The following is a 25,919-nucleotide window of genomic DNA, read 5'->3' as shown; positions in this document are numbered from 1 at the left end:
TTGAGTCGTACATCCAAAGACCAAAAACTGACACACCTTCTCTGACCTCTAGCAGTAGTACTGAGAGACTGCTGCTACAGGTCATGATGACCATTTTGAACCCAGAGCCGGTATGGGCAGGAGCGAAAGAGGATCACTTCTTCTTGTCCTACCCTATGCTTTCAGGGCATCCTTAAGGTAGGCCTGTGGAGGCCTATGGTGTGTGTGTGAGGGGGAGACGCTCTTGAATGGATATGGATGCTCTAACCCCCCCCCCCCCCCCCCTTCAGATATTCATCCTGCCACCTGGTTAGCTAACTGGGTAGCGGGCTGAATATCATCATTCCCAGATAGCGCTGCAGCAGTCAAATGGGGGATATTCAGTGGCCCTAGGGCAGTGTTTAAAATGTGATTAACTGATCAACATTTTTTAAGCAGGTGATCGTGATTAACATTTTTGATCAAACTACAGTTATAGGTAACTATATTGTTGCTGCCACAGGAGAGAAAAATTATTAGAGACTGCGAATGTTTTGCTAATCAATATCTACAGTTTCTCAGACTAGATTGAAATGTAAATACAAATGAACTGCTGATGTGAAGTTGGTAAAGAGGAATACGAGTTGTGTGCAGAAAACATTTGGAAGGTACAACCTCTTACTCATTCTACAGGGCTCAGGTTCTGCTTGTCTGATAGCAGCATTGCACTTTCTCCCTTGATGCAATTGTGGTCTCAGTAAGGAAGGACTGTGCTGCAACTAGAGCCATCTTGAAAAGCAAAAGTCACCAGAGTACAGGCGGAAAGACCTACTCCACAGGGACATACTAAACTGTATCAGGATTGGACTGATTGGTTTGAGGAGAGTGCTGCAATTGACTCTTGCATAGTAGCTACCTGAAGTTCTATCTCTCTACCTCAGAGAGTTCTGTAGTGGACAAATAGACCTTGGTAAATGCAGCTTTTGACATAAATATTTCAGGCTGCAACAGACCCAACCCATGAACATCTGAGGCACACCTTTGGTGCTTTCCTACATGCCATTTTCTTTGTTTTGAACAACTTACTAGATATTTTCAGAGAGCTGCTAGACATACAATAATTCTTATCTATGTTTATAAATATTTAATCTATATTTTAAATGTACCTTAGCGAAAAATTAGTCACTGCCATTTTTTCCTACTTTAATCTTGTTAAACCACCTCCAAGAACTTTGAAAGACTTATATTCATTCTGTGTCATGTATATTTAACTACAACAGTAGTGACTGGAAGAAAGGGACATTCTGAGGTTAAGGGATTCAAACTTCTGCCCTTTGTGGATTTTAGTGGCAATTTGGTTTATTATCCTTCTGAATCAAAGGTAGCCATTGGTCATGAATGTTTGGAGTTGATGGAAAAGTGATGGGGGAAACTCTGGAAAATCATTAAAAAAAAAAAGAAAGTCTATCTATTGTGTGTTGTAGCATTATGTTGAGTAGTAGTTTGAAAAGGAATTAGCACAGTTGTACTTTATTACAGTTGTACATCTGTTCCCAAACAAGAACACAACTCTGCAGTCATATGAAACATGAGTTTGTCAGCTGGTCTGTTTGGCTGATGCTTGCACTTCAGGTGAAAATATTGACCCCCCCCCCCCCTCCCCTTTTCTGAAGGGAAATGCACCTAAGTGTTGTGAAACGGAGTGAAATCTATTAAAAAGTTTTCTGTGTGTGAATGGGGGTGAACCTTTAACAAAAATGTAATCTGAAATTATGCAGTTCCAGCCTGTGTTAGAATAGGCACCCACACTTTCATAATAAATCATTTTCAGGTTCTTCTGAGTGAGTTCGTCAAATAATGGGTTACAGACTGAACAAACCATAAAACTCACAGGAAGGTGGTATAGGCGGTTTGTATTGCATTTTATTGTGAAGGGACTCACTCTGTTTAAAAATTGGCAGCCGCCCTTATGAAGAACACAGATCACTTTAAGCATTCTCTACAGCTTTTTGATTATATTTGCTTTTCAGAGCAACAGAAGCACCAGAGCCAAAACCTGTAGTCCCTGCTACCCAAGAGGCACCACCAGCTGTTGCCAAATCATGGGCCAGTAACAAGCCAGGTGGGCAAGGAGATGGTAAGCAGTTTTTATAGGCAGTGCAGCCTTAGAGAGCTACTGATGCCACTAGAGATTTTTTTTGTTTTACTAACTATAATTATTTTGCATATAGCAAACTCTCATCATCATAAAAGAAAATGTTAGCATAATCAAGTGTACATAATGTATCCCATCTCCACAGTATGTATATATAACAAGTATCACTTTTTATGTCACTCAAGGTGTATCTATTTTGAACCTTGTTTGTACAGAAATTGTTTTTGAATCAATTTATTCAAATTTTAAAATAATGACAAAAAAATGGACTATGTACAATACCTTGCATCTGAACTTCTCAGAACTGAACATAAAAACAAAGAAAGCGTGCAGAAAACTATAAGGAGAGAAACAATTCAAGATCCTAGGAAGTAAACCATTAAGGATAATCTGTTGTAGATCATCACACTCTGTGGTGAGTCAAACCATTTGATCTTGGTTTGGGTAGGCCTCACAGAGCTTTATACTCTATTCTTAAGGGCTTTGTTTGCCTTTCTGCTGCCTTGATTTCATGTCTGAAAGTTAAGCTTATTATATTCTCTCAAATTGATATTGAGAATAGTATAGTCCTGGTTTACAAAGATAATTTGCAATCCAGAAGCAATTGGTATATTATGAAGCTGTTGCCAGGCTTTGGTCAACTCTTCTCTAAGCCATAGGGATCCAAATAAAACAATTTTTATGGTCCATGGATGAATGATAGCCAAGATATGTTGAATCTATTGCCAAACTGATGTCCAAAACAATTGAATGGACCGATGGCTATATAGCTTATGGATCAAAGTACTTATATCTCTCTCCCATTGCCAGCACTGGTTGGCGTCTGATAATTGCACCCTCCAAACTGGTGAGCAGAGGGCTTGGTGAGCCATAAATTGAGATAGTTGAAGATATAAAGCAATTAACTCATGACCAGAATGCGTACTGTGACACTTCTTCCTTGAGTTGGTACTTGTTTTTCAAGTCCCACATTTGGTCAAAGCTGTATGCTAGAGTTTGGTGTAAAAGTGGTAAGCATAATGCATAGGTCTGACAAAATCCAGGCGGTCTTGGGTATGTTCTAGGGATTGAAAATTAATAGAATTTTTTAGAATGCATTGTTGAAGTTGGATCCAATGATGCACGTCTGAGTCTGGCATTTGCAATTCCTTTCAAGGATTTGGATGCTGTTGAGCTTTCCCTAATTGAGCTGATTACTTTAGTTTGAATGCCTGAGTGCAACCACGTTTACTATATAAACAGCTACTTATTGTTTCACAACTGAGAATTAAGCCATAGAGGGTTCCATGAAGATGGTCACCAAAGAATCTCAAACCCCTTATCCAATATTAAACTAGAATGGATTGTATCCCAGAAGTGACATGCCTTGCGCTGGATCAAAGCAAGACTTGACCATGGGGCATATTTCAATGATATTAGATATATTATAACTCTTCTACTACTGCCACCCTTGCAGAAGAGATTGGATAAATTTTGGGAATGTAATAGCCAATAGATGCTGTACAATAAATAAGCTAGTATAAGTACAGATTTTGTAAGCCAGTTCCTCTGGAATCCGTAGACTTCAATGTGTGCATGATGATCTGAGGATATTCATTTTGCCAAACAAATTTTTTTATTTTTAGAAAGTTTATTGGAGCAAAGCAAAATATAACATGTATAGTAACAGTACCTTCAAAGGAATTTCAAATATAGGAACAGTAACAAGGTGAATTTGTCATAGACATCCTCCATAAACCCAACCCCCCCCCCCCCCAAACCCCGCTTAGGAATCGAGCAATGAGGGGTCAGGGCGTAAGGACCAGTGCACATAGTGGTGATAAGTTAATATATGTCCTGTAAGTAAGGCTGTTAGTTTAGACATCAGATGAATATAGTCCAACATGCAGGATCATACGAAGTCTGGGCAAAGGAGACTGCTTTCATGCTGCTGCTAGCACCAGTTTGTTGGCTACAAAGACATGGGTGATCAGATGATGGGTGAGAGATTTCACTCCCTGCGGCTTGATGTGTAAAAGGCAATGGTCCATTTTCATGGGGTAAGTAATTTTGCTTAGGCTTGAAACAAATTTCAAAACAAGTCCAAAATGTTTGAGCATGAGGACAAGCCCACCAGGTATGATACTTATCTCCCTCTATCCCACATTGGCACCCTCCGGGTAACCTCCCTCAGAAGCCAGTTGGGCAGCCAGGGTATTGCTCTCAATGGGTATGGGTCAAGCCAAGATTGTTCAACAGATTTCCATATCTTACCCATGCCTTGAAACCAATCTGCCAAAATCCTGAGATGTGCCTTCTGGTAGTAAGTTAAAAAAAAAAAAGGGAACTCCCATTCCACCATGTGCATTCAATTGGTACATTACATCCCTACACACCCAGGGGGGCTTTTTCTTCCAAACAAAGAAAAAACTTTGCGTTGTAAACCCCTAAAAAAACTTTTCTGGTAAAGAGATAGGGAGTTCCATAAACAGAGCATTTTGGGGAGCAGGATCATTATTACCGCATTGATAATCCCAAGCTAGAAAATCGTCAAGCCCTCCCAGTGGTCTATCTCCAAGAATAACTCACGAATCTTAGCTGGAAAGTTAACTTCATACAAATCCTCTAGATGTTGCATCAAATTGACCTCCAGATATCTGATATAGCTCAGTGCCCAACAGAATGGGAATCGAGATTGCAACAGGGCCATCTGCCAGTCAAGGAGATCGATGTTTAAAGCCTCTGATTTATTCACATTGGTCTTAAAGCCCGAAACTTGGCCATACTTTTGCAAAATGGAGGACACAGTGGAGAAGGATGTATTTGGCCCTGCTAGTGTTAAAAGTGTATCATCAGCAAACAAAAAGATCCGAGACTCAACCTCCCCACGTCTCAGTCCTTTAATGTCTGGGTGTGTACGAACACAGGCAGCCAAGAGTTCAATAGCTAGTGCGGAAAGGAGAGGGGATAGGGCAGAGCCTTGTTGCATACCTTGAAACAAGGGAAAGGGAGGAGAGCACTGACCATTAACCCAAACCGAGGCACAAAGGGCTGTATATATAAGGTGAAGCCAATGTAAAAAGCGACCTGTTTTACCCACCTTCTGTAAAACAGCCAATGTACCCGGCCAAATGCCTTCTCAGCTAGTCCTCGTGAATTAAGAGTGGAAGGTAATGTAAGCAAGAGGCTAATATCTTGGTAAAGCTTTTGTAATGAACCCCCAAGAGAGAAATTGGCCGATAAGAACTACATACTTGCGTGTCCCTACCAGGTTTAGTTAGGACTGTTATAACCGCTAAATTCCACGTCTCTGAGAGTGACTGGCCTTTACTAAGAGTTAAACACCTGTAAGAGTAGTGGGGCCAAAAGCTTATCAAAAATCTTATAGAATTTATTGGTGAATCCATCTGGTCCCGGATCCTTACTCTGGGCCAGTATGTGAATTGCTTGAAGAATCTCATCTAATTCTGTGGGCCTAGAAAGTCTCTGTTGGGCTCCATCTGACAGCGTTGGTAAAGTAACCTTGTCTAAATAGGTGGGGATAGCGTCCTCCAACGGACAAATATCAGGAGTATAGAGCGCCTCATAAAACTGCCGAAACAGTGATTGCAATTGGGTCGGGTCCGATGTCACTGCACCATTATCTTTAAGGCTAGGTCATCTTTAAGGCTAGTCTGTTTAAGCTCGTGGGACAAAAGCTTACTGGCCTTATTACCAAATTCAAAATGCAGCTGGTGAACCCATTGAAGCTGCTCCGAAAAAGCCAGTTGTATATCTCCTGGCGGAGGTTATGCACTTGATCTGGTAAGTGAGGGGGAAGTTGAAGGGCCCGCTGACGGAGTAGGCCCTCCACCCTCGCCAATAGTTTTGATAATAGATATTCCACTAGATAACATTCCTTCTGCATGTGGGCCCTCAGTGCAATAAAATGCCTGCGCATAACAGCTTTCAGGCCTTCCCGCAAGATGCTTGGTGAGACCTCCCCATTATCATTTAGCTGGATATAATCCTTAATCTAACATTTGAGCTGTAGGACATACATCATGTCTGATAACAATGTATCATCCAAACTCCAGTACAGAGGAGCCCTCAATGCCAAAGGGGGATGGAGCTATAATTGGACCTGGGCATGATGTGACCACGAACATGCCTGCTGAGTTTTGCCACTTTTCTGCTGCCAGTCTCGCCACTTTTCTGCTGCCAGTCTCTGTTACAGTATTTTCTTTTACCTTCAGACTTTGCAGGTATTGATTAACATCACAGTACAGCCAAGTAAAATTGCAAAACTCAGGCCACCAATAAGGCACTTTCATGAGCTGGGTAACCGGGAGCTCTGAGTAAATATGAGTTCCCAAGTCATCGTCATGTGACTCTCTAGAAACATTTTTGAGCAGGACAGTTTATTCCTATTTTTCTTAAACCTACTTCCAGCACTTAAGAAAATTTAACAAGATCTATCTATTTTGATAATACTTTTGCTGTTAGATGTCATCTCATGGCTTGAACAATTGGGTCGACAGCTGTGATGAGCCTAGATCTTCTGCATCACAGTACACAATTCCTTGCCTGACTTATGCTCCTACAATCTGTGAATCCTTAGTTGAGGATTATTGCTGGTTAGACTGGATGGTAGTTGGTGGAGAGAGGTTGAAAAGGCAAACTGATGATAGGGTCAGATTTAAGATGTTGGCACCCATAGGCAAGATGGGAGAATGGTGGAGAAAGGCGGTTTCTCACCCAGAGATCATAGAGCATGGTCCTAAATTAAGTGGAAGTGGGCTCCAGTTTGGACCAGATACCTGGTGCCTTCACAGTTTGGTCCCCTGGGCAGTTGCCTGTGCCTGAAACCAGGCCTAATGAATACAGTAGGTAAGATGGACGAGTTCCAATTCAGTTGGACACAAAGGAAGAAATGTATGTCACAGAATACTCCAGTTTTCAAACCTGCCCATGACTTGACTTGCAGAGCTTGTTAGATGCCTTGAATTTTTAAAATTTCATTTCAATTTCTCAACTTGTGATGCTAATTTGCTAAAGTAATAGTACCACGTGGTTTCAGCTGTTGCGCAGAATGAGAGTGTTGCGGGGGAAATATAAATGTACAGGGAAAACCTCTAGGCACCATAGGTTGCTGAAAGGAGATAGCCATATGGGATGAGAGAGGGTGCCAGCTACATGCAAAACAAAATGGTCCTATTTTCTTCACTTGGAAGCCTGGAAACCACTAGGTCCAGCCCAACCATTAGGATCAACTATAGGCAGTCATCTAGGGCAGCAGTTGGAAAGAGTAGCTGCAGAGCACAAAACAGTAGATATAGCCATGCAAGCTGAGAACTATCAGTGCATACTTTTACCTGCAGCAAGTCTGGGCAATTTTTGGGTCATTTAGGATGCCCTGTACTAGTGCACAAACCCTGGAAATCACTTATCAGTTTTTAGTAACATAAGAACTTCTTAAGAGTAGGTTTGGGGGTTTCTGATTGCAAATGGAGTCTATCTGCCCTTCCCTATAAAACTGCCTTCCCATCATGCTTTAATCTTATTTATGGAAGGTGAATGTAATAATTTATGCAAATACAAAAATGAGTACTTTATGCAGCACTGAAGCATGTGCAGTTCAGTTAACGAGAGCCATTTCATAAAATACCATGGTTGTGCTTACATCCCTCAGTTCATAGTAGTTTAATGTACCCTTTCTATTGTACATGTCTTTATCTATAGTCTCTCAAAATGATTTTGGGTGTTAAATGCAACAACTGGCCCTCTTACCTCCTCTCTCCCATTCTTGAGTTCAAAAGAGAATGTCACTGGTTGTGAGCATGACCAGCTAGCCTGTGCTACCATCTGCTCCACTCCAGATATTGAGGATACAAGGAGTACTCATGTGGTCAAAAGAACACCAGAAATCCCACTGGTCTCTTCTTTCCTTTCCCTGACTATTGTTTAAAAAGAGAAACAAAAAAAACCCTACGTGAATTCATGCAGAAGGTATGAGGATATTAATTGGGCAAACAGTGTAAATCTGAATTTTAGAATGCAGTTTCCTGAACTGTTTCTCTGAGAACAAGCAGGATAGCAAGTTCTCACAGCATGGGTGATTTCACAGATATGGGCACGTTCATGAGAAGGTACTCCAGCTTAGTGTAATGAAAAGCTTTGACTGCCTCGCCGCATATGTGCATCACTTGCTACCTTCTGCTGTCTTGCAAGATTACATAAGTACATAAGTATTGCCATGCTGGGAAAGACCAAAGGTCCATCAAGCCCAGCATCCTGTTTCCAACAGTGGCTAATCCAGATCACAAATACTTGGCAAGATCCCAAAAAAGTACAAAACATTTCTTATCAAAGAAATAGTGGATTTTCCCCAAGTCCATTTAATAACGGTCTATGGATTTTTCCTTTAGGAAGCTGTCCAAACCTTTTTTAAACTCCGCTATGCTAACTGCCTTTACCACATTCTCTGGCAACGAATTCCAGAGTTTAATTACACGTTTAGTGAAGAAACATTTTCTCCGATTCGTTTTAAATTTACTACATTGTGGCTTCATCGCGTGCCCCCTAGTCCTAGTATTTTTGGAAAGTGTGAACAGACGCTTCACATCTACCTGTTCAACTCCACTCATTATTTTATAGACCTCTATCATATCTCCCCTCAGCCGCCTTTTCTCCAAGCTGAAGAGCCCTAGCCGCTTTAGCCTTTCCTCATAGGGAAGTTGTCCCATCCCCTTTATCATTTTCATCGCCCTTCTCTGCACCTTTTTTAATTTCACTATATCTTTTTTGAGATACGGCGACCAGAATTGAACATAATATTCGAGGTGTGGTCGCACCATGGAGCGATACAAAGGCATTATAACATCCTCATTTTTGTTTTCCATTCCTTTCCTAATTATACCTAACATTCTATTTGCTTTCTTAGCCACAGCAGCACACTGAGCAGAAGGTTTCAACGTATCAGCAGCGACGACACCTAGATCCCTTTCTTGGTCGGTGACTCCTAACATGGTACCTTGCATGACGTAGCTATAATTCGGGTTCCTCTTTCCCACATGCATCACTTTGCACTTGCTCACATTAAACGTCATCTGCCATTTAGACGCCCAGTCTCCCAGTCTCGTAAGGTCCTCTTATAATTTTTCACAATCCCCCCCCCCCCCCAAGATTTAACCACTTTGAATAACTTTGTGTCATCAGCAAATTTAATTACCTCACTAGTTACTCACATCTCTAGGTCATTTATAAATATGTTAAAAAGCAGCGGTCCCAGCACAGACCCCTTGGGAACTCCACTAACTACCCTTCTCCATTGAGAATACTGACCATTTAACCCTACTCTCTGTTTTCTATCTTTTAACCAGTTTTTAATCCACAATAGAACACAACCTCCTATCCCATGACTCTCCAATTTCTTCTGGAGTCTTTCATGAGGTACTTTGTCAAACGCCTTCTGAAAATCCAGATACACAATATCAACCGGCTCACCTTTATCCACATGTTTGTTCACCCCTTCAAAGAAATGTATTAGATTACCTCAGTCTTTATCTTTTTGTGGAGCCAGTCAATCCCACGTCACTGGAGCCTGCATTCACTTGTTAAACTACAGTTTTGTAAATTTTTAAGCTTGTTCCTGCCACTCTCATGTGGTACTTTTGCGAATAGTGCCTTAGTTTTAATAATTTTAGGCTTTCTTTATTTTTCTGCTCAGCCCAGTCTAGGCCTCAATTAAAGATTCCAGGCTTCCAGTTAGTTTTTTTGTTGAAAATACTTGATTTTGCTTTGGCTATGTTTCTGAATGGTATCTCCAAGAAAATAAAGCCCCCCAGTGGCTTTAAAATGTGAATTCAGTTCAAGAAGACCATATCTGTTACGGACACCTGTAATTGGTGTCTGGGGTGTCTCTATAAACTCTTGGTATAAATTATGTTGACAAATGTCCAAGAGAGGTCTTCATGGTCCTGTGAAACAATGCAAACAGAATTTTGGCACCAGTAAGTTGGAAGCATCTGTTTCCATGCCCCCCCCCCCCCCCCCCCCCCGGAGCTGCATCAGATTCCGAGGATGTTGGCATTGAGAGTGCATTGATTACCCTTAACATTGAGAGGGACCATCAGAATCGGTTATCTCAGAGTTGAACAAGGATCTGTCCTCAACTTCATAGATGCTGAAGGCTTGAAATACAAAATAGAAGCCCGTGTGCACAGACATCACACCTCCTAGTTCAGCGCTGAGGAGCAGAGATCACTGGTGTCTCGAAATGGTTCAGTGTGAAGATTGTTCATCTTACTCAGTGTTAGAGGAGGTGTTGCAGACTCCAGGATCCCAAGACATGGTTTCAGATGCTCCTCAGGTGCAGCAGACTCCAGGAACCCGACACATGGCTTCAGGTGCTCCTCAGGTGCAGCAGACTCCAGGAACCCGACACATGGCTTCAGGTGCTCCCCAGGTGCAGCAGACTCCAGGAACCTGAGATATGGCTTCAGGTGCTCCTCAGGTGCAGCAGACTCCTGGAACCCGAGACATGGCTTCAGGTGCTCCTCAAGTGATTTGGGAAGATGTGGCTACCCCCTACTGTATTCCTCTTATTGTCAATGGCAGTCTTCGTGAAGCAGCTAATGAGGATGATTAGATGGAGCACTTCTTTGCTCATCACAATAATGCTGCTTCATCATCAACTCACAAGACTTGTGTACTACCCACAGGTGAGGCATCCACACAGGGCTTGAAAGGCCACAGGGTCGTTACCTGCCATGTCATTGTCTGTCTCCATTGTGTTGGAGGAGGAAGAAGCTTCATTGAAGCATTGAAGATTCTCAGTTTTTCTTGACGCATATGCCCGAGGCCTGTTGTCAGGCCAAGATCCAAATTTTTCCTTTGGAGTACTTTTTAGGGTCTTAATCTTGAGTGCTCCTGGGATTCTGATTATGAGCTGGGGATATTCTCCAAAGAGGGTTCAAGTGGCTTACCATCACAGTTACCACCCGAGGAATTCATTGTTACTTTTGTTCGGAAAATGGCTGAGGCTGTTCCATTTAAGTTAGAGATGGAGAAGCAACCCAGAGCAGAATCATTTAGACATCTTTTAATTCCTGGTCCTTTTCCTCCCTCCCCCCCACCCCCAAAGCTATGATGATGCCTCTTCATAGAATCCATAGAATCCCATCGGTACCGGGCAGAATGGTAGAGGCTATTATTAAGAATAAAATTACAGAGCACATACAAAAACATGGGCTCATGAGACAAAGTCAGCACGGATTTAGTGAAGGGAGGTCTTGCCTCACCAATCTACTGCATTTTTTTGAGGGGGTGAACAAACATGTGGACAATGGGGAGCCGGTGGATATTGTGTATCTGGATTTTCAGAAGTCGTTCAACAAAGTGCCTCATGAAAGACTCCAGAGGAAACTGGAGACTCATGGGATCGGAGGTAGGGTATTACTGTAGATTAAGAGCTGGTTGAAAGATAGGAAGCAGAGAGTAGGGTTGAATGGTCAGTATTCTCAATGGAGAAGGGTAGTTAGTGGGGTCCCTCAGGGGTCTGTGCTGGGACCGCTGCTTTTTAACATATTTATAAATGACCTAGAGATACATACATAGTAACATAGTAGATGACGGCAGAAAAAGACCTGCACGGTCCATCCAGTCTGCCCAACACGGTAAGCTCATATGTGCAACCTTTTGGGTATACCATACCTTGATTTGTATCTGCCATTTTCAGGGCACAGACCATAGAAGTCTGCCCAACACTAGCCTCCCACCACCGGCTCTGCCACCCAATCTCAGCTAAGCTCATGTTCCCTGAAATTACCTAATAGGAGTGCTGAATTATTCTTCACTGCTGCAGCCTTCTTCAGTGCTCACACTGGGCTCATTTTCAAAGCACTTAGACTTACAAAGTTCCATAGGTTACTTTTGGGCTCATTTTCGAAAGAGGACATCCATCTTTCGACATAAATCGGATGATGGACGTACTTCTACCAGAGATGTCCAAATCGGTATAATCGAAGCCTGATTTTGGACATCTCCAACTGCAGTCCGTCGCAAGGACGTCCAAATTTCAAGGGGGCTCGGAGGCATAGCGAAGGCGGGACTTGGGCGTGCCTAACACTTGGACCTCTTCGACCCATAATCGAAAAAAGCAAGGACGTCCCTGACGAACACTTGGACGTTTTCACCCGGACATGTTTTCATTACGAATAAGGCACAAAAAGGTGCCCAAAATGACCAGATGACCACCAGAGAGAATTGGGGTGACCTCCCGTTACGCCCCCAGTGGTCACTAAACCCCTCCCACCCTCACTACTACTACTAATCATTTCTATAGTGCTACTAGACTAACGCAGCGCTGTACACTTGAACATGAAGAGACAGTCCCTGCTCGACAGAGCTTACAATCTAATTAGGACAAACAGGACAAAACAAGAGATAAGGGAATATTAAAGTGAGGATAATAAAATAAGGGTTCTGAACAAGTGAACAAGGGTTAGGAGTTAAAAGCAGCACCAATAAGGTGGGCTTTTAGCTTAGATTTGAAGACGGTCAGAGATGGAGCTTGACGTACCGGCTCAGGAAGTCTATTCCATGCATATGGTGCAGCAAGATAAAAAGAACGGAGTCTGGAGTTAGCAGTGTAGAAGGGTGCAGATAAGAGATTTACCCAGTGAACGGAGTTCCCGGGGAGGAGTGTAGGGAGAGATGAGAGTGGAGAGGTACTGAGGAGCTGCAGAGTGAATGCACTTATAGGTCAATAAGAGGAGTTTGAACTGTATGCAGAAACGGATAGGAAGCCAGTGAAGTGACTTGAGGAGAGGGCTAATATGAGCATAACGACCCTGGGGGAATATTAGTTGTGCAGCAGAATTTTGAACAGATTGAAGAGGAGAGAGATGGCTAAGTGAGAGACCTGTGAGAAGCAAGTTGCAATAGTCTAAGCGAGAGGTGATAAGAACGTGGATGAGGGTTCTGGTAGTGTGCTAAGAAAGGAAAGGGCGAATTTTGCTGATATTACAGAGAGAGAAACCCTCAAAAAACATCTTTAAAAATATGTCATGCCAGCCTCGGATGTCATACTCAGGTCTATGACAGCGCATGAAGATCCCAGGAGCAGTTTCAGTGGGTACTGCAGTGCACTTCAAACAGGCGGACCCAGGCCCATACCCCCCTACCTGTTACATTTGTGGAGGAAACAGCGAGCTCTCTAAAACCCACTGTACCCATATATAGGTGCCCCCTTCACCCATAAGGGCTATGGTAGTGGTGTACATTTGTGGTTAGTGGGTTTTGGGGGGCTCAGTACACAAGGTAAGAGAGCTAGGTTCCTGGGAGCATTTTATGAAGTCCACTGCAGTGCCCCCTAGGGTGCCCAGTTGGGAGTAACTAGTGAGGTAATTAAATTCGTAGATGACACAAAGTTATTCAGGGCCATCAAGTCGCAATGAGTGTGAAAGATTACAGGAGGACCTCGTGAGACTAGGAGATTGGACGTCCAAGTGGCAGATGAAGTTCAGTGTCGACAAGTGCCAAGTGATGCATGTGGAAAAGGGAACCTGAATTACAGCTATGTCATGCAAGGTTCCGTGTTAGGAGTTACAGACCTAGAAAGGGCTCTGGGAGTCATTGTTGATAAGACGTTGAAAACTTCTGCTCAGTGTGGTGCGGCGGCTAAGAAAGCTCACAGAATGTTGAGTATTACTAGGAAAGGGATGGAAAACAAACACGAGGATGTTCTAATGCCGTTGTATCGCTCCATGGTGAGACCGCACCTCGAGTGTTGTGTTCAGTTCTGGTCGCCGCACCTCAAAAAAGATATAAAGGAATTGGAGAAGGTGCAGAGAAGGGCAACAAAAATGGTAATAGGGATGGAAGGACTTCCCTATGAGGAAAAGCTAAGACGGTTAGGGCTCTTCAGCTTGGAGAAGAGGCGGCTGAGGGGTGATATGATAGAAGTCTACAAGATAATGAGTGGAATGGAGCGGACAGACGTGAAGCGTTTGTTTACACTTTCTAACAATAATAGAACCAGGGGACGTAAGATGAAGCTAGAATGTGGTAGATTAAAAACAAATAGGAGAAAGTTTCTTTACTTAGCGCGTACTTAGACTCTGGAACTCGTTACCGAAGAATGTGGTGACAGCAGTTGGCCTTGCTGAGTTTAAAGGGGGTTTGGACAGATTCCTGAAGGAAAAGTCCATTGAACATTATTAATTTAAATTTCTTTTGTTTTGGGGTTTTTGCCGGGTTCTTGAGGCCTGGATTGGCCACTGTTGGAGACAGGATGCTGGGCTTGATGGACCCTTGGTCTTTTCCAAGTATGGTGGTGCTTATGTTCATATGTACAGATGAAAATGTGCCCCCCCCCCCCCCAACAAAAAAAATCTGATATCTGTATAAAGGTTGATTCCAAGAGGCTCTCAGATTCAAGAAGCAGCAGTTTCATCGCCCTGCCATGGTGGTCAAATCCACTGTCGAGCCAAAAGTTCCAGATAGAGAGAGGGTTGGACATTAGTCTTTTGGGAGAAAGATGTTCAAGAGCATTGTGCTCACTTTCTGTATAGCTTCTTATCAGCTTTTCACGGACAGGTTCTTGCAAATCACTCTGTGCAGTGTTGGAGAGTTTGCAGACATTCCCTCAGGAGAAGTCTGAGAAACTGCATTCATTAATAGGGAGTGCAGAAAATACAGTACGTAGGTCAAGCAGTTTGTATTTTCAATGTGGCATTGAGAGCTTCTTCTATAGTTATTGGTGCCTAGAAACTTGCATGGCTTCGGGCCTTAGACCTAGGATACAATGTACATGGAAAGTTTGCCAAGGTGGCAAGCTGTTAAGAGAATCTCTCTGCAATAAAGTTTGAGGCTTATACTTGCAACGATCATTACAGTGATATTGTGAAAACCTTCTCCAAGCCCACTTCCAACCCAACCTTCTTTTCTAGGATGTATCAGAGGGTACTGGAGGCCTTATTACTCTCAAAGGCATAGATAATCCTCTGTCTGGCTTTTTTCCAGGTGAGACAAGGTTCTCACACTCATCTCAGACAGCAGAGGCCCTGGAAAACTCAACCAGAATCACATACTGAAGATCTACCAAAGTGTGCCATTCAGTGAGCCACTGTTCAGCTAAAGGCACATTGATCACTGACCACCGAATGTGACGGAGATGTTCAAGGATATCATTGTGAATCTGGTGCTTAGTGTGTCAGTGTACAATGCTGGCATGAGCAAGAGATCAAATAACACCACTTGTAACACAGTTGGGGGATTGAACCAGCATGTGAGTGAGTGGTAAACTGGGGTGTTGAATAATATTGGTTTCCATAGCATGCACACAGAGCAGTGATGACAGTGATGGTGTCCAAATACATTGCTGTCAGAGGAAATAAACCATGTCTTTCTGGAAGCTTGATCTCGTTCAAGTTCCTGCTGCAGTAGAAAGCAAAATGGGGGAGGGGTATTGAAGAATGCACCAAAAATGTTTAGTGATACCTTATTTAGACAAGGCTTTTGAAATTAAATGTAATATATATAAAAGGTGTTTCCACAGATTCTGTGAAGATGTCAAAAGCAAGGAACAAAGGGGGTCTTTTACTAAAGGTTAGCAAGCATGAGAAAAAGGGAGCTATGGCAGCCCCCATAACAGTATCCTTATTTTGCAAAAAGAACCAGTGGTTAAATCAAAAATTCTCACAATGGCACTTCAGCCAAAGTCACTAAAAAATCTATCCATTTGAGAGATGGCTTGCAACTCCAAATAATGGTGAGTCACATGCAAGGCTGCTGACTGAGGTAGATTAGTGTATAAAGCTGGTATTCTAAAGTAGTTTAAAAAAGAAAAAAAAGATGACCCTGGTGGTACTCCATCACAAGTATGTTAAAAACTGATATTGGTAGTATCCTTGAAATGGGATTTTATCTTTGGTATGTTCACTTTCCAATAATATGCACAAAAACTGACAGCAGCTCTAAAATAGAGCCAATGCCAGACACGATTGGACAACTGGGAGGGACCAACAAAGATTTATGTATTTTTGGTAGACAATAAATGACCAGAATAGTGGGATGTTTTTGTAACAGTCAGATTCCTTACTAGTAATGTTACATTCCAAGGCATCCAACACAATGCCCTGAATGTTATCAAGTAAGTGTGATGTACTGTCATTAGGAAGCTCCTTATAATATTGTCTGTCATGTAGTTGTTGACTTGCTTCAGACAAGTAAGCTTGAGTATCCAAAATTGCTATACCTTTACCCTTCTTGTCCATGGGTCTGATAGCTGCGGAAGAATCTTTAGACAGTGACTGATGGAATTGTCTTCACGGGAGATATTATGCTTTGTTTGCACATAAGCTGATTCCAAATTAGCAAGATCTGCTAGCATTAATTGCTCAGTGTTTGAATGTAACATAGTAGATAATGACAGATGAAGACCTGTACAGTCCATCCAGTCTGCCAAACAATATAAACTCATAGCATAAGGTATGATGTGATACTACATGTGCATACTTTATTTTGAATTGATCCTGCCATTTTCAGGGCACAGACTGTAGAAGTCTGCCCAGCACTAGCCTATCTGTCCAGCCATGATCAGGGCACAGACTGTAGAAGTCTGCCCAGCACTGGCTTTGCTTTCCAATTACTTGTGTTGTCATCTAATTACCGTTAAGCTGCTTTGGTTCCTTGCCTTTCATACAGGATTCCTTTGTTTATCCCATTCATTTTTAATTCCGTTATTGTTTTCATCTCCATCACCTCCCATAGGAGGCATTTCAGGTATCTGCCACCATCTCCATGAAAAAGTACTTCCTGACATTATTCCGGAGTCTGCCCCCCTGTCATTTCAATTCATGTGAGAATCAAAAGCTCCCAGAGGACACCAAGTAGAACTTTTTTTATATGAAAACAAGTGTGTCACCAGATGTGTAAGATGTATCTTTAAAAAAAGAGCAAGAGTACATTTATAAACAAACTTAAACACTCACCCACACTTTGAAGGGTTCATACTGTGGAAGGTACAAATGATAATCCATTTTGTAAAACACAAACTTCAACTTGTCACAGTGTAGCTTGTCCACTGATGAACACATTAGACCCCTCTAGAGGGGTTGCTGTAGATTTCTTCTCTTGCAAGATTGAGACCCCCCCCCCCCCCCCCCAGTGATTCATCAGTATTTCGACACACTGATCTTGGGACTTGTGGTGTTGTGGACAGTGCTGTCATTCAAGGAGCCAAGGCTCCATGAAGCAGCAATAATGAGAAACGTGGATGCTGTGGATTTTTCTTTTTTGTGTGTGTGTTTCACTTGACATATGAATTTTCTGTGAGAGACATAAGTGAATTTCTTCACTAGTATATACTTTATTCACATTGTCTCTCAACTCATATGTGCACATAACTTATCAATATTCAAAAAACTTTTTTTAAACTGTCATTTTCACTGCAGGCTCTGGTTTTTAATGATTTTTTTCACTTGAATTTCCCCCAAATTTGTTGGATCTATCCCGTTTGGTTTTCCTATCTATTTATTTATTTTTAAAAGAGAATGTGGAATTGGGCCGTTTCTCATGGGATGAGCTTGAGGGCCATATACCCGGTATGCATGGACCGACGGAATCATGTAGTTGAAGCACACGAGTGGTCCATGGAGGAGGAAGTGATTCTGAGGGGGTTTTGAGAGTGATGCACTACCTCAAATGTTCTGTTTACCATTCTTCAGAATAGTAAAGTACCCCAGTTTTGTTACAGGACTGTTGGAAATACAGAAAACTAGCTTTAGATGGCATTTTCCTAGATTGAGATGGTTCTTCTGTACACACATCATCCTGCAATATCCCTGATAGCAAAAGCTTTCCTGAAAGTCAGATGGGTTAGGGAACCACAATTCTCATAACCTACCACTGTCTGAGACATGTGTGGTTTACTCCTTTGAGATCACTTGACATCTATGAACTGAATAACCTGACCTGGAAGGACTTGACTTTGGCAGCGGTAACTTAAGTGTGCAGAGTGCGTGAGCTCCAGGCTCTAGTAACTAATCTACCTTCATTAAGTTTTACAACAGGGTGGTTCTGAGCACTTTCTAAGTTCTTTCTCAAGGTACTGTTGGAAATCCATCTTAGCCTGTCAGTTGTCCTGCCAATATGTTTTCTCAGGCCACAGCCCACAAAGGTGAAAATGCATGTCAAATACTGGATTGCAAGAGAACCTTAGCCTTCTACTTGGAGTGGACTTAAGCCTTTAGAAAGCCACCCAACTTTCCTTTGACCCTAACATAAGAAACTGCCATTGTCAAAACATTCTATCCAGTTAACTAGCACACTGCATTTCCTTCACTTTATGTCCAAGCAGACTTGAGAGTCATGATGTAGCTCATGTCAGAGCTATGGTGACACTGATGGCCCATTTAAGGTCTGCCTCTGTTGAGGAAGTTTGCAGGGCTGAAAAATGGATTTCTGTTCATATATATAGTAAATAGCAGATATAGAGCAGCACGGTCCATCCAGTCTGCCCATCAAGGTGTCCAGAGTTGAATCTGGCACTCTGCATAGGTTCCCCTTCATGATTAAATGCTGGTATACTTTATCTCTCTCCCTCTCCCTGCCAATTTTGGGGCACAGTGTAGAAGTTCGCCAGGCGCTAGTCCTTCCCAACTACTGGATTTGCCAAAGCCCACTCCAGCTTCGATCCTGATCTGTGTTTTTGCAATTTATGGGACCCAGACCTTAGAAATCTGCCTGGCATTGATCTTCCCCACCTCTGAAGCTGCTGTCAGAACTCACTCCAGTTATGAGGTCATTTAAGTTTTGCTTTAATTGGATTCTATCTATTTTCTTTATAGTGTTCCTTTGTATTTATCCTGTGCGTTCTGGAATTTGTCACAGTTTGTCTTCACAACCTCTTGCTGGAGGTCATGCCAAGCATCCATCACCCTTTCTGTGAAAAAGTATTTCTGACATTGCTCCTAAGTCTCCCACCCTACAACCTCAACATATGACCTCTAGTTCTACTGCTTCCTCATCTCTAAAAGATTAGTTTGTATATTAATATTATTTGAATATTGAGTGTCTGTATCATATCCCCCCTATCCCTCCTTCCTCCAGGGTATACATATTGAGGTCTTCAAGTCTCTTCTCATACACCTTTTGGCACAAGCCCTATATTATTTTTTTGGCTTATCTGAACCACCCTCAAGTGTTTAATGTCCTTTATGAGATACGGCCTCTCTCTCTCTCTCTCTCTCTCTCTCTCTCTCTCTCTCTCTCGTCCGAGTTCCACACCCCCGCACCTCCCTCCCTCCCTCTCTCTCTCTCTCTGTGCCCTCCGAGTGGAAGCAGGATGTGTGCGGCTCTCCCTCCCCTTTGTAAGTGCCGGCTGTTATTTAAAACTTCTTACCTCCTGGTCCGCCCGCAACAGTGAAGTCGAGCAGGCACGGCACTTCACATTGCCTTCGCTTCTGTTTCAGCTCTGCCTCTGGTCCCACCCTCATTTCCTGTTTGCGGAAGGGCGGGACCAGAGGCAGAGCTGAAACAGAAGCGAAGGCAGTGTGAAGTGCCGTGCCTGCTCGACTTCACTGTTGCCGGTGGACCAGGAGGTAAGAAGTTTTAAATAACAGCTGGCGCTTACGAAGGGGAGGGGCAGCCGCATACGTCCACTCGGAGGGCACAGAGAGAGAGGGAGGGAGGCGCGAGGCGGTGGAACTCGGAGGAGAGACAGCCGGCACGAAGAGGAGGGGCAGCCACATGTCCTGCTTCCACTCGAAGGGCAGAGAGGGAGGGAGGCACGGGGGTGCGGAATTCGGACGACAGGGGGTGCATGGAACTCTGAGGAGAGGGAGGGAGGGGGAACTGGAGGGGGGCCTGGAACTGGGAGGGGGGGGGGCGGCCCTGGAACTCGAAGGGGAGGAGGGGCCCTGGAACGCGGAGGACAGGGAGGTAGGAGCCATGGAACTCCGAGGAGAGAGAGAGGGATGGATACGCGGGGGTGTGGAACTCCAAAAACAGAGACCGAGGGAGGGAGAGCTGGAACTCCGAGGACAGGGAGGGGGGCCTGGAATTCACATGACAGAGAGGGAGGCAGGAGGCCAAGCTGCAACTGCGAGGAAAACCTTGCTAGCGCCCGTTTCATTTCTATCAGAAACGGTCCTTTTTTATTAGTAATAAAAATAAAACATACAATGAGACATCACCATCAACAGATTTCAGAGATGGATTTTACAGTTTTATCACAGGGGTGCCATGTTTTATATTAACGGGTAGTTTGTAGTGTGCATAGGAACTATTAAGAAAGCTGTACTGTTCAATTAATAGGTTTCACAGTACAATTTACAGTGAAGAAAACAAAATAAATCAAGCTCCTAAAGGGACAGGGTGTGGCAGCACATTGGAGAGGGAGTGGATTAGTGGGAAAGGTATGTCTCATGGGATTATTTCCATTCCTTCTGTGTGTGTGTCTTGACTAGGAGAGCAGAGGAGAGGGAAGAGGCCGTTAGAAAACAGCAGTTCCCTAAGTATATTTCAACATTTCTATGCTACAGAAGCTGAACTGCTTCTTCATGGAAAAGCATTGGACCTTTTTTGGGAGGAGCTAATTTCATTGGAACCCCTAGTCCGAGCTGGTCTTTTCTCAAACTAAATGTCTTCACTGATTTTTTTTTTTTTACTCCATCCTCCCCTCCCCCCCCCCCCCCCCCCCCCCACACACACACACACAAAATTTGGTTCTGTTAAAATTTTAGAGAATTAATTTGCCCCATGGCAGACAATCTCAATCCTATGTATAACGTCTTTCCAACATATGTTGAGAATTTTTTTAACCTGTAAATAATTATGCATTGACATTTGCAGAAGGATGTCATATTTACCTTTTTGTAGAGGTTGTCAGCTTCCGTTTTATTGAAACATATTTTGACCAGGGTACCAAAACTCTTGCACACAACCATATGTGGGGGTACATATATAATTTTTTTTGTTGTTGTTACATTTGTACCCCGCACTTTCCCACTCATGGCAGGCTCAATGCGGCTTACATGGGGCAATGGAGGGTTAAGTGACTTGCCCAGAGTCACAAGGAGCTGCCTGTGCCTGAAGTGGGAATTGAACTCAGTTCCTCAGTTCCCCAAGACCAAAGTCCACCACCCTAACCATTAGGCCACTCCTCCACTCTAGTGCAGAAAAGGAGAGCCTTTCTTGCCTGTAACCTGAGCAAGAACATTTCCTGAAGGGAGGAGAGAGATTTTCAGTATTAGTCTTCAGTGACTCTTGGGTCAAGGACAAATGAAGGGGAAAGCATTGTCTGCAGGGAGCTAGAGAGGAAACATAATTGCCAGATTGACTTGGAGATCTCTGCTCTGCTTAGCCATTGTGAGTGAGGATACTTCTATATATGTAGAATGCATGGATGTAGAAAGCAAGTTGAAGGTCCCCAGGTTTTGTTTTCTGGTGATATGCTATTTTGTTTTGCCTTGTCTTATGTTCTTTATAGTGTTGAGAAACCTGCATGAAGGTAAGGAAAGAGCTTCAGGTTAGGATATCTGATTACCCACAGCAGCATCACAAGAATGTCAATTTGTTGAAGATTATGGAAAGTCATAAAGAAGCATTGTAGTATTGCTGCTTGTTTGGGTTCTATTAGAGGAGGAAATGAAAAGTTATTTTTTGCATGTTTGTTAATGACTACATATATCAATGCTAAAAGTTGAAATAGATGGATGGCTACGACTACTCACTGTGGGTTAGGAAAGCAGTGTGGTGCTTTTTAACAGCTTTGGTTTTAGCGAGTCTCCTATTCTGAATCGGTTTGTTCTGTTCCAGGAATTCAGTTAAATAGCTACTTCCACCAAGAGTTCCCCAGTCTGCAGGCAGCTGGGGATCAGGAGAAGCCCGGGAAAGACAAAGATGCATCGGATGAATCCTATGGGCCTGGACCCAGCTTACGGCCACAAAGTATGTGCTTGTGAAAAATCCCTTTCTGGGTTATGTGCCCGGTACTATGATAGGAAAGTTTCTTCTCAAAACCAGGCTTGCCAAGATACTTCAGTCACTTAACTGTGCCATAATGATTGAGGAAGAGACCAGGCAATGAGTTTTATCAACAGTGATGGACTTGGAACTGTGACTCTCGCTGGCGATGCCAGAAATGTTTACAATGATTTCTCCATCACTGCATGGATAGAGTAAGGCAACAGGGCCCAAGTACATTCCAAGCAAAAGTCTAGCTGGCATTGAAAATTTGAGAAACTGACTACACAGTGTTGTACAATTAATATTTTGGATTAGACCTTCAAATGTTAATTGTCAAGGCATGCTTTTATTGTCTTGGAGTTTTGTTCCTTTTCATGCAAATGGGGGAATGATTTATTAGAGCAGAAAGCATATTTGAATTCAACCATGGAATATTGGGTCTAGTGCCCCTGGGAAACACACTGCTACTGCAATTTGAAAACCAAGTTATTTCCTACTACACAGATTGTGTGGTTCATCTTACAAAATAACAAATGACGCCCAGCCTTTAAGAACCATTATTTCCCAAGTATGAACTTGTCAGATCTCAGTTCTTTTTATTTATTTATTTGTTTGTTTGTTTTATTGTGGTGGTTTACTGGTTTACTTATATAGCAGAATTGTACTGCAAACTGTCAGTACATAGACTCACATTTTGTCAAATTTAATTTATAATTTTTCTGTGTGTCTTCATGCACTCTTCAGTGGTTTACAGTTATGCAGACTGCTAAAAGTGTGCTATGAAGGCCAGTTTGCTTTTTAAAAAACAAAAATAAAAGTAAACCATTAAGGTACGTGTATAAAAATAGTTACAGTACTGAAATTGAGGAGCAATTTTTTGTGGGGGGGTGGTAAATACTCCCCACCTGCTTGTTGTGCAATTAACATACAAAGCTTAGAATGCACACTTTCTTTACTGGTGTAATTTTCAGCATGTACCATTAGATTGTTTATTGTCCTATTTCCTGACAGCCCAAAGAAGACCATATTATTGGCTCACATATTTTGTGTTTTCTGTTCAGTACCTGAGTATACAAAAAACCATTGAGTTGAAAACAAAAGCATTCATAAATACAAAACCTATTTTATTACTCTTGGGTTACCATATGGCTCCAGAAAAAGGACAGGTTGAGCCAGTCTGGGTTTTACTTTCATTGTTTTCAATGGAAGCAAAACTCGTACTGGATCAATGTGTCCTTCTTTTTCTGGAGCCATATGGTAACCCTAGTGTACTTTGTGTAGAATTTCCTCATCTTATGGTTTGTGGATTCTCTCTCCCCTAGTCTCAACCCTCCCTTGCAATATCGCTGTCCAGGTTTTACCATCCTCAAGCTCGCTTTCTTCTCAACTTAGCTTGAACCTCTTTCCCCAGGCAGATTCAGCACTAGCTTTCTCTTTCCCTTCTCCATGGTGGACATTTCCGGGCTATTTCTTTTGGCTGCCTTATTTTTTCCTTCCTCATCCCTCTCCCTGCCTAGCAACTTCCCAGCTGTCCATTGCCTAGTTATTTGTTTCCTCATCCCCCAGACTTCTCTGTCCACAAGCTCTCTTTCCCTTTGCTCCTATCACCCTCCTCTCCCTGCCCCCAGCAAGTTCCCAGCTCTCCATTTCCTTTTTGTTTCCTTATCCCCCAGCCTGCTCTATCCATAAGCTCTATTTCCCTTTGCTCCCATCACACTCCTAAATTACCAATTTGATCACATGGTAAGAGAAGGAGAAAAGCAGCTGCTATGGAGATGTCCTCCTGCTGTTCTTCCCAGAGTTAGATTGCCAGTGTAAATCGTGGTTGTATGTAATCCCATGCAGTTTACATAAAGATCAGGCCCAGGAAGTGAAAGGGGGGGAGAGGACATTTTGTTGTTAGTGCTGGGGAGGGGTTAACCATACCAGCTGGTGGTTGAAAAAATTATGGACTGTGTGAGGGTGCTGGGGGGGGGGGGGGGGGGCTTGAATATGTATGGATGGGGGTGTGGGTGTAGCAGGGGCTGGAAAAATTATAGATGGTGTGTGGGGTACAGGGGGACGGCTAGAAAAAAACTCTGTTGACAGGGAAGGGGAATAAACTTGCAGAATTTGCAAATTTTGTTGTGCAGAATTTAGATTTAAAAAAAAAAATTGGGGGGGGGGGGGGTGCAGAATTCCAGCAGGAGTATTTTTTGCAGATGGTGAATTCTGTGTAAATTCTGCACTGCACAGTAGTGCAAAATTCCCCCAGGAGTATTTTATGTAGTGGTTTCTCTGGGAGGGGGGAGGGGTTTACATATTTGCCTGCACTTTTCCATGACCATCGAATTGTCATATTCTGTTTCACTATTAAGAGGCCCCGTTCATAGTGTTACTGGGATGGCAGCTGCTTTGGAAGCTAATGATAGATGGTTCCCTGAGTCATTAGGTGTATGGACAACTCTCACTTCATCCAAAAGACTGTGCTCATAGTTTCTTTGAGCGAAACTTGGCCCTGTATGATAGGCAGGGACCTGTGGTGCTGGCACACCATGTTAAACTCTCATGTCAAACATGTTTGAAAATTGTAGTTCCAATTTTAGCCAATGTATTGGTTTATATGTACATTTTCTTCTCCTCTTCACAGATGTTGCCAGCTGGAGAGAAGGTGGGGGAAAGAATATCACCATAGGAGCATCTCCATCTGATGAAAACTCCTCTGACCTTGACAATGTGAATGGTAACAGTACAGCAGCAGGAGCTGCAGAGCAGGGCAAAGTGCCTGAGAAGCGCGAGGCATGGCTTCCAGTCAATCCTGTACAGCAGCCTCTACCCAAGGTAAACGGGCAGCAGCAGCAGCAACAACCTATCATTGCTGCCCAACACAGAGCGATGATGTCACCGTTTGTCAACAATGTAAGTGGCACTATCTTTTGTCTATAATAATTTTCTTTAAAAGAAAGAGCCTTCCAGATCTTCCTTTTTCTAGTCCCTCTGTGTACTTGTTTAGGATTTTTGTTGGGACAGCTTTACCCATTCGTATCTTTATGGATGACTCCTGTGATAATATGCAGTTATTGAAGAGTGGGCTTTGAAGGACTCTCAATCATTACACCCGATGAAGTATGCTGCCTGTGGCAGAATCTCTCTTTACCTGATGGAGGTAGTTTTCTGCCTCCGTCTACAGGAAAATTGCTCCATTGGGTACTGAGGTAGAGGGATTCAGACAACTCATCAGCAGGACTGCTAGAGGTAAAAGAGTTCCTAAGGTTTAAGGAGTCAATAAAACTATTCAGGGCACTTTGAGAGCCCTATTTCCTTTGAATGAAAATAACATAAGAACCACTCCTAAAGTCTCTTTAGTACTCCAAATGAGGTCTCACCAGAGGGTCATATAGAAAGGTATTATCACCTTCTTTTTCCTCTCCCCGTTCACCTTAGCATCCTTCTGATGTCACCTTTTCTTTGTGTTTGATAATGTTACGCTATCGAGGTACAATCACCCCGGGACCCACTCCAAACCTTATTCAACAACCCTTCAACAATATTGCTCAAAAAATGTTAAAAAGAAATGGACCAAGGACTGATCTGTGCAACACACCAGTGGTAATGCCCTTATTGTTCTAGTGAACTCTGTTTACTACTATTCTCTGTTGCTTTCCACTCAAACCAGTTTCTAACCATCATTCACTATAGGGCCAATACCAGGGCGATCAGTTTGTATGTCACCTGTGGAGAACTGTGACAAAGGCTATGCTGAAATCTCCACCATATCTAGTGCGCTTCCTTCTGGTCACCCAGTCAAATGAATTAGATGAAAACTTCCACAAGACACAGGAGGGCTTTGTATATAGACATCCACAACTGAGGCATGTCTTCACTGAGATATTAA

General features: G+C 42.9%; 1 protein-coding gene across 1 annotated transcript in view; it reads left to right on the top strand.

Moving 5' to 3' along the window:
* The window catches only part of PRRC2C (proline rich coiled-coil 2C), a 458,438-nt gene that overhangs the window by 45,374 nt on the left and 387,145 nt on the right, over window positions 1-25,919 (top strand). The window contains 3 exon segments of the mRNA XM_030208285.1: window positions 1,989-2,095; window positions 21,896-22,027; window positions 24,675-24,943. Of these exon segments, the coding sequence (XP_030064145.1) occupies window positions 1,989-2,095; window positions 21,896-22,027; window positions 24,675-24,943 (508 nt within the window).

Source organism: Microcaecilia unicolor, chromosome 6 (genome assembly GCF_901765095.1).
Source record: "Microcaecilia unicolor chromosome 6, aMicUni1.1, whole genome shotgun sequence".
NCBI classification, from domain to species: Eukaryota; Metazoa; Chordata; class Amphibia; order Gymnophiona; family Siphonopidae; genus Microcaecilia; species Microcaecilia unicolor.
Note: the sequence above shows the minus strand (reverse complement) of the source record. Positions and strands in the feature narration are given on the sequence as shown.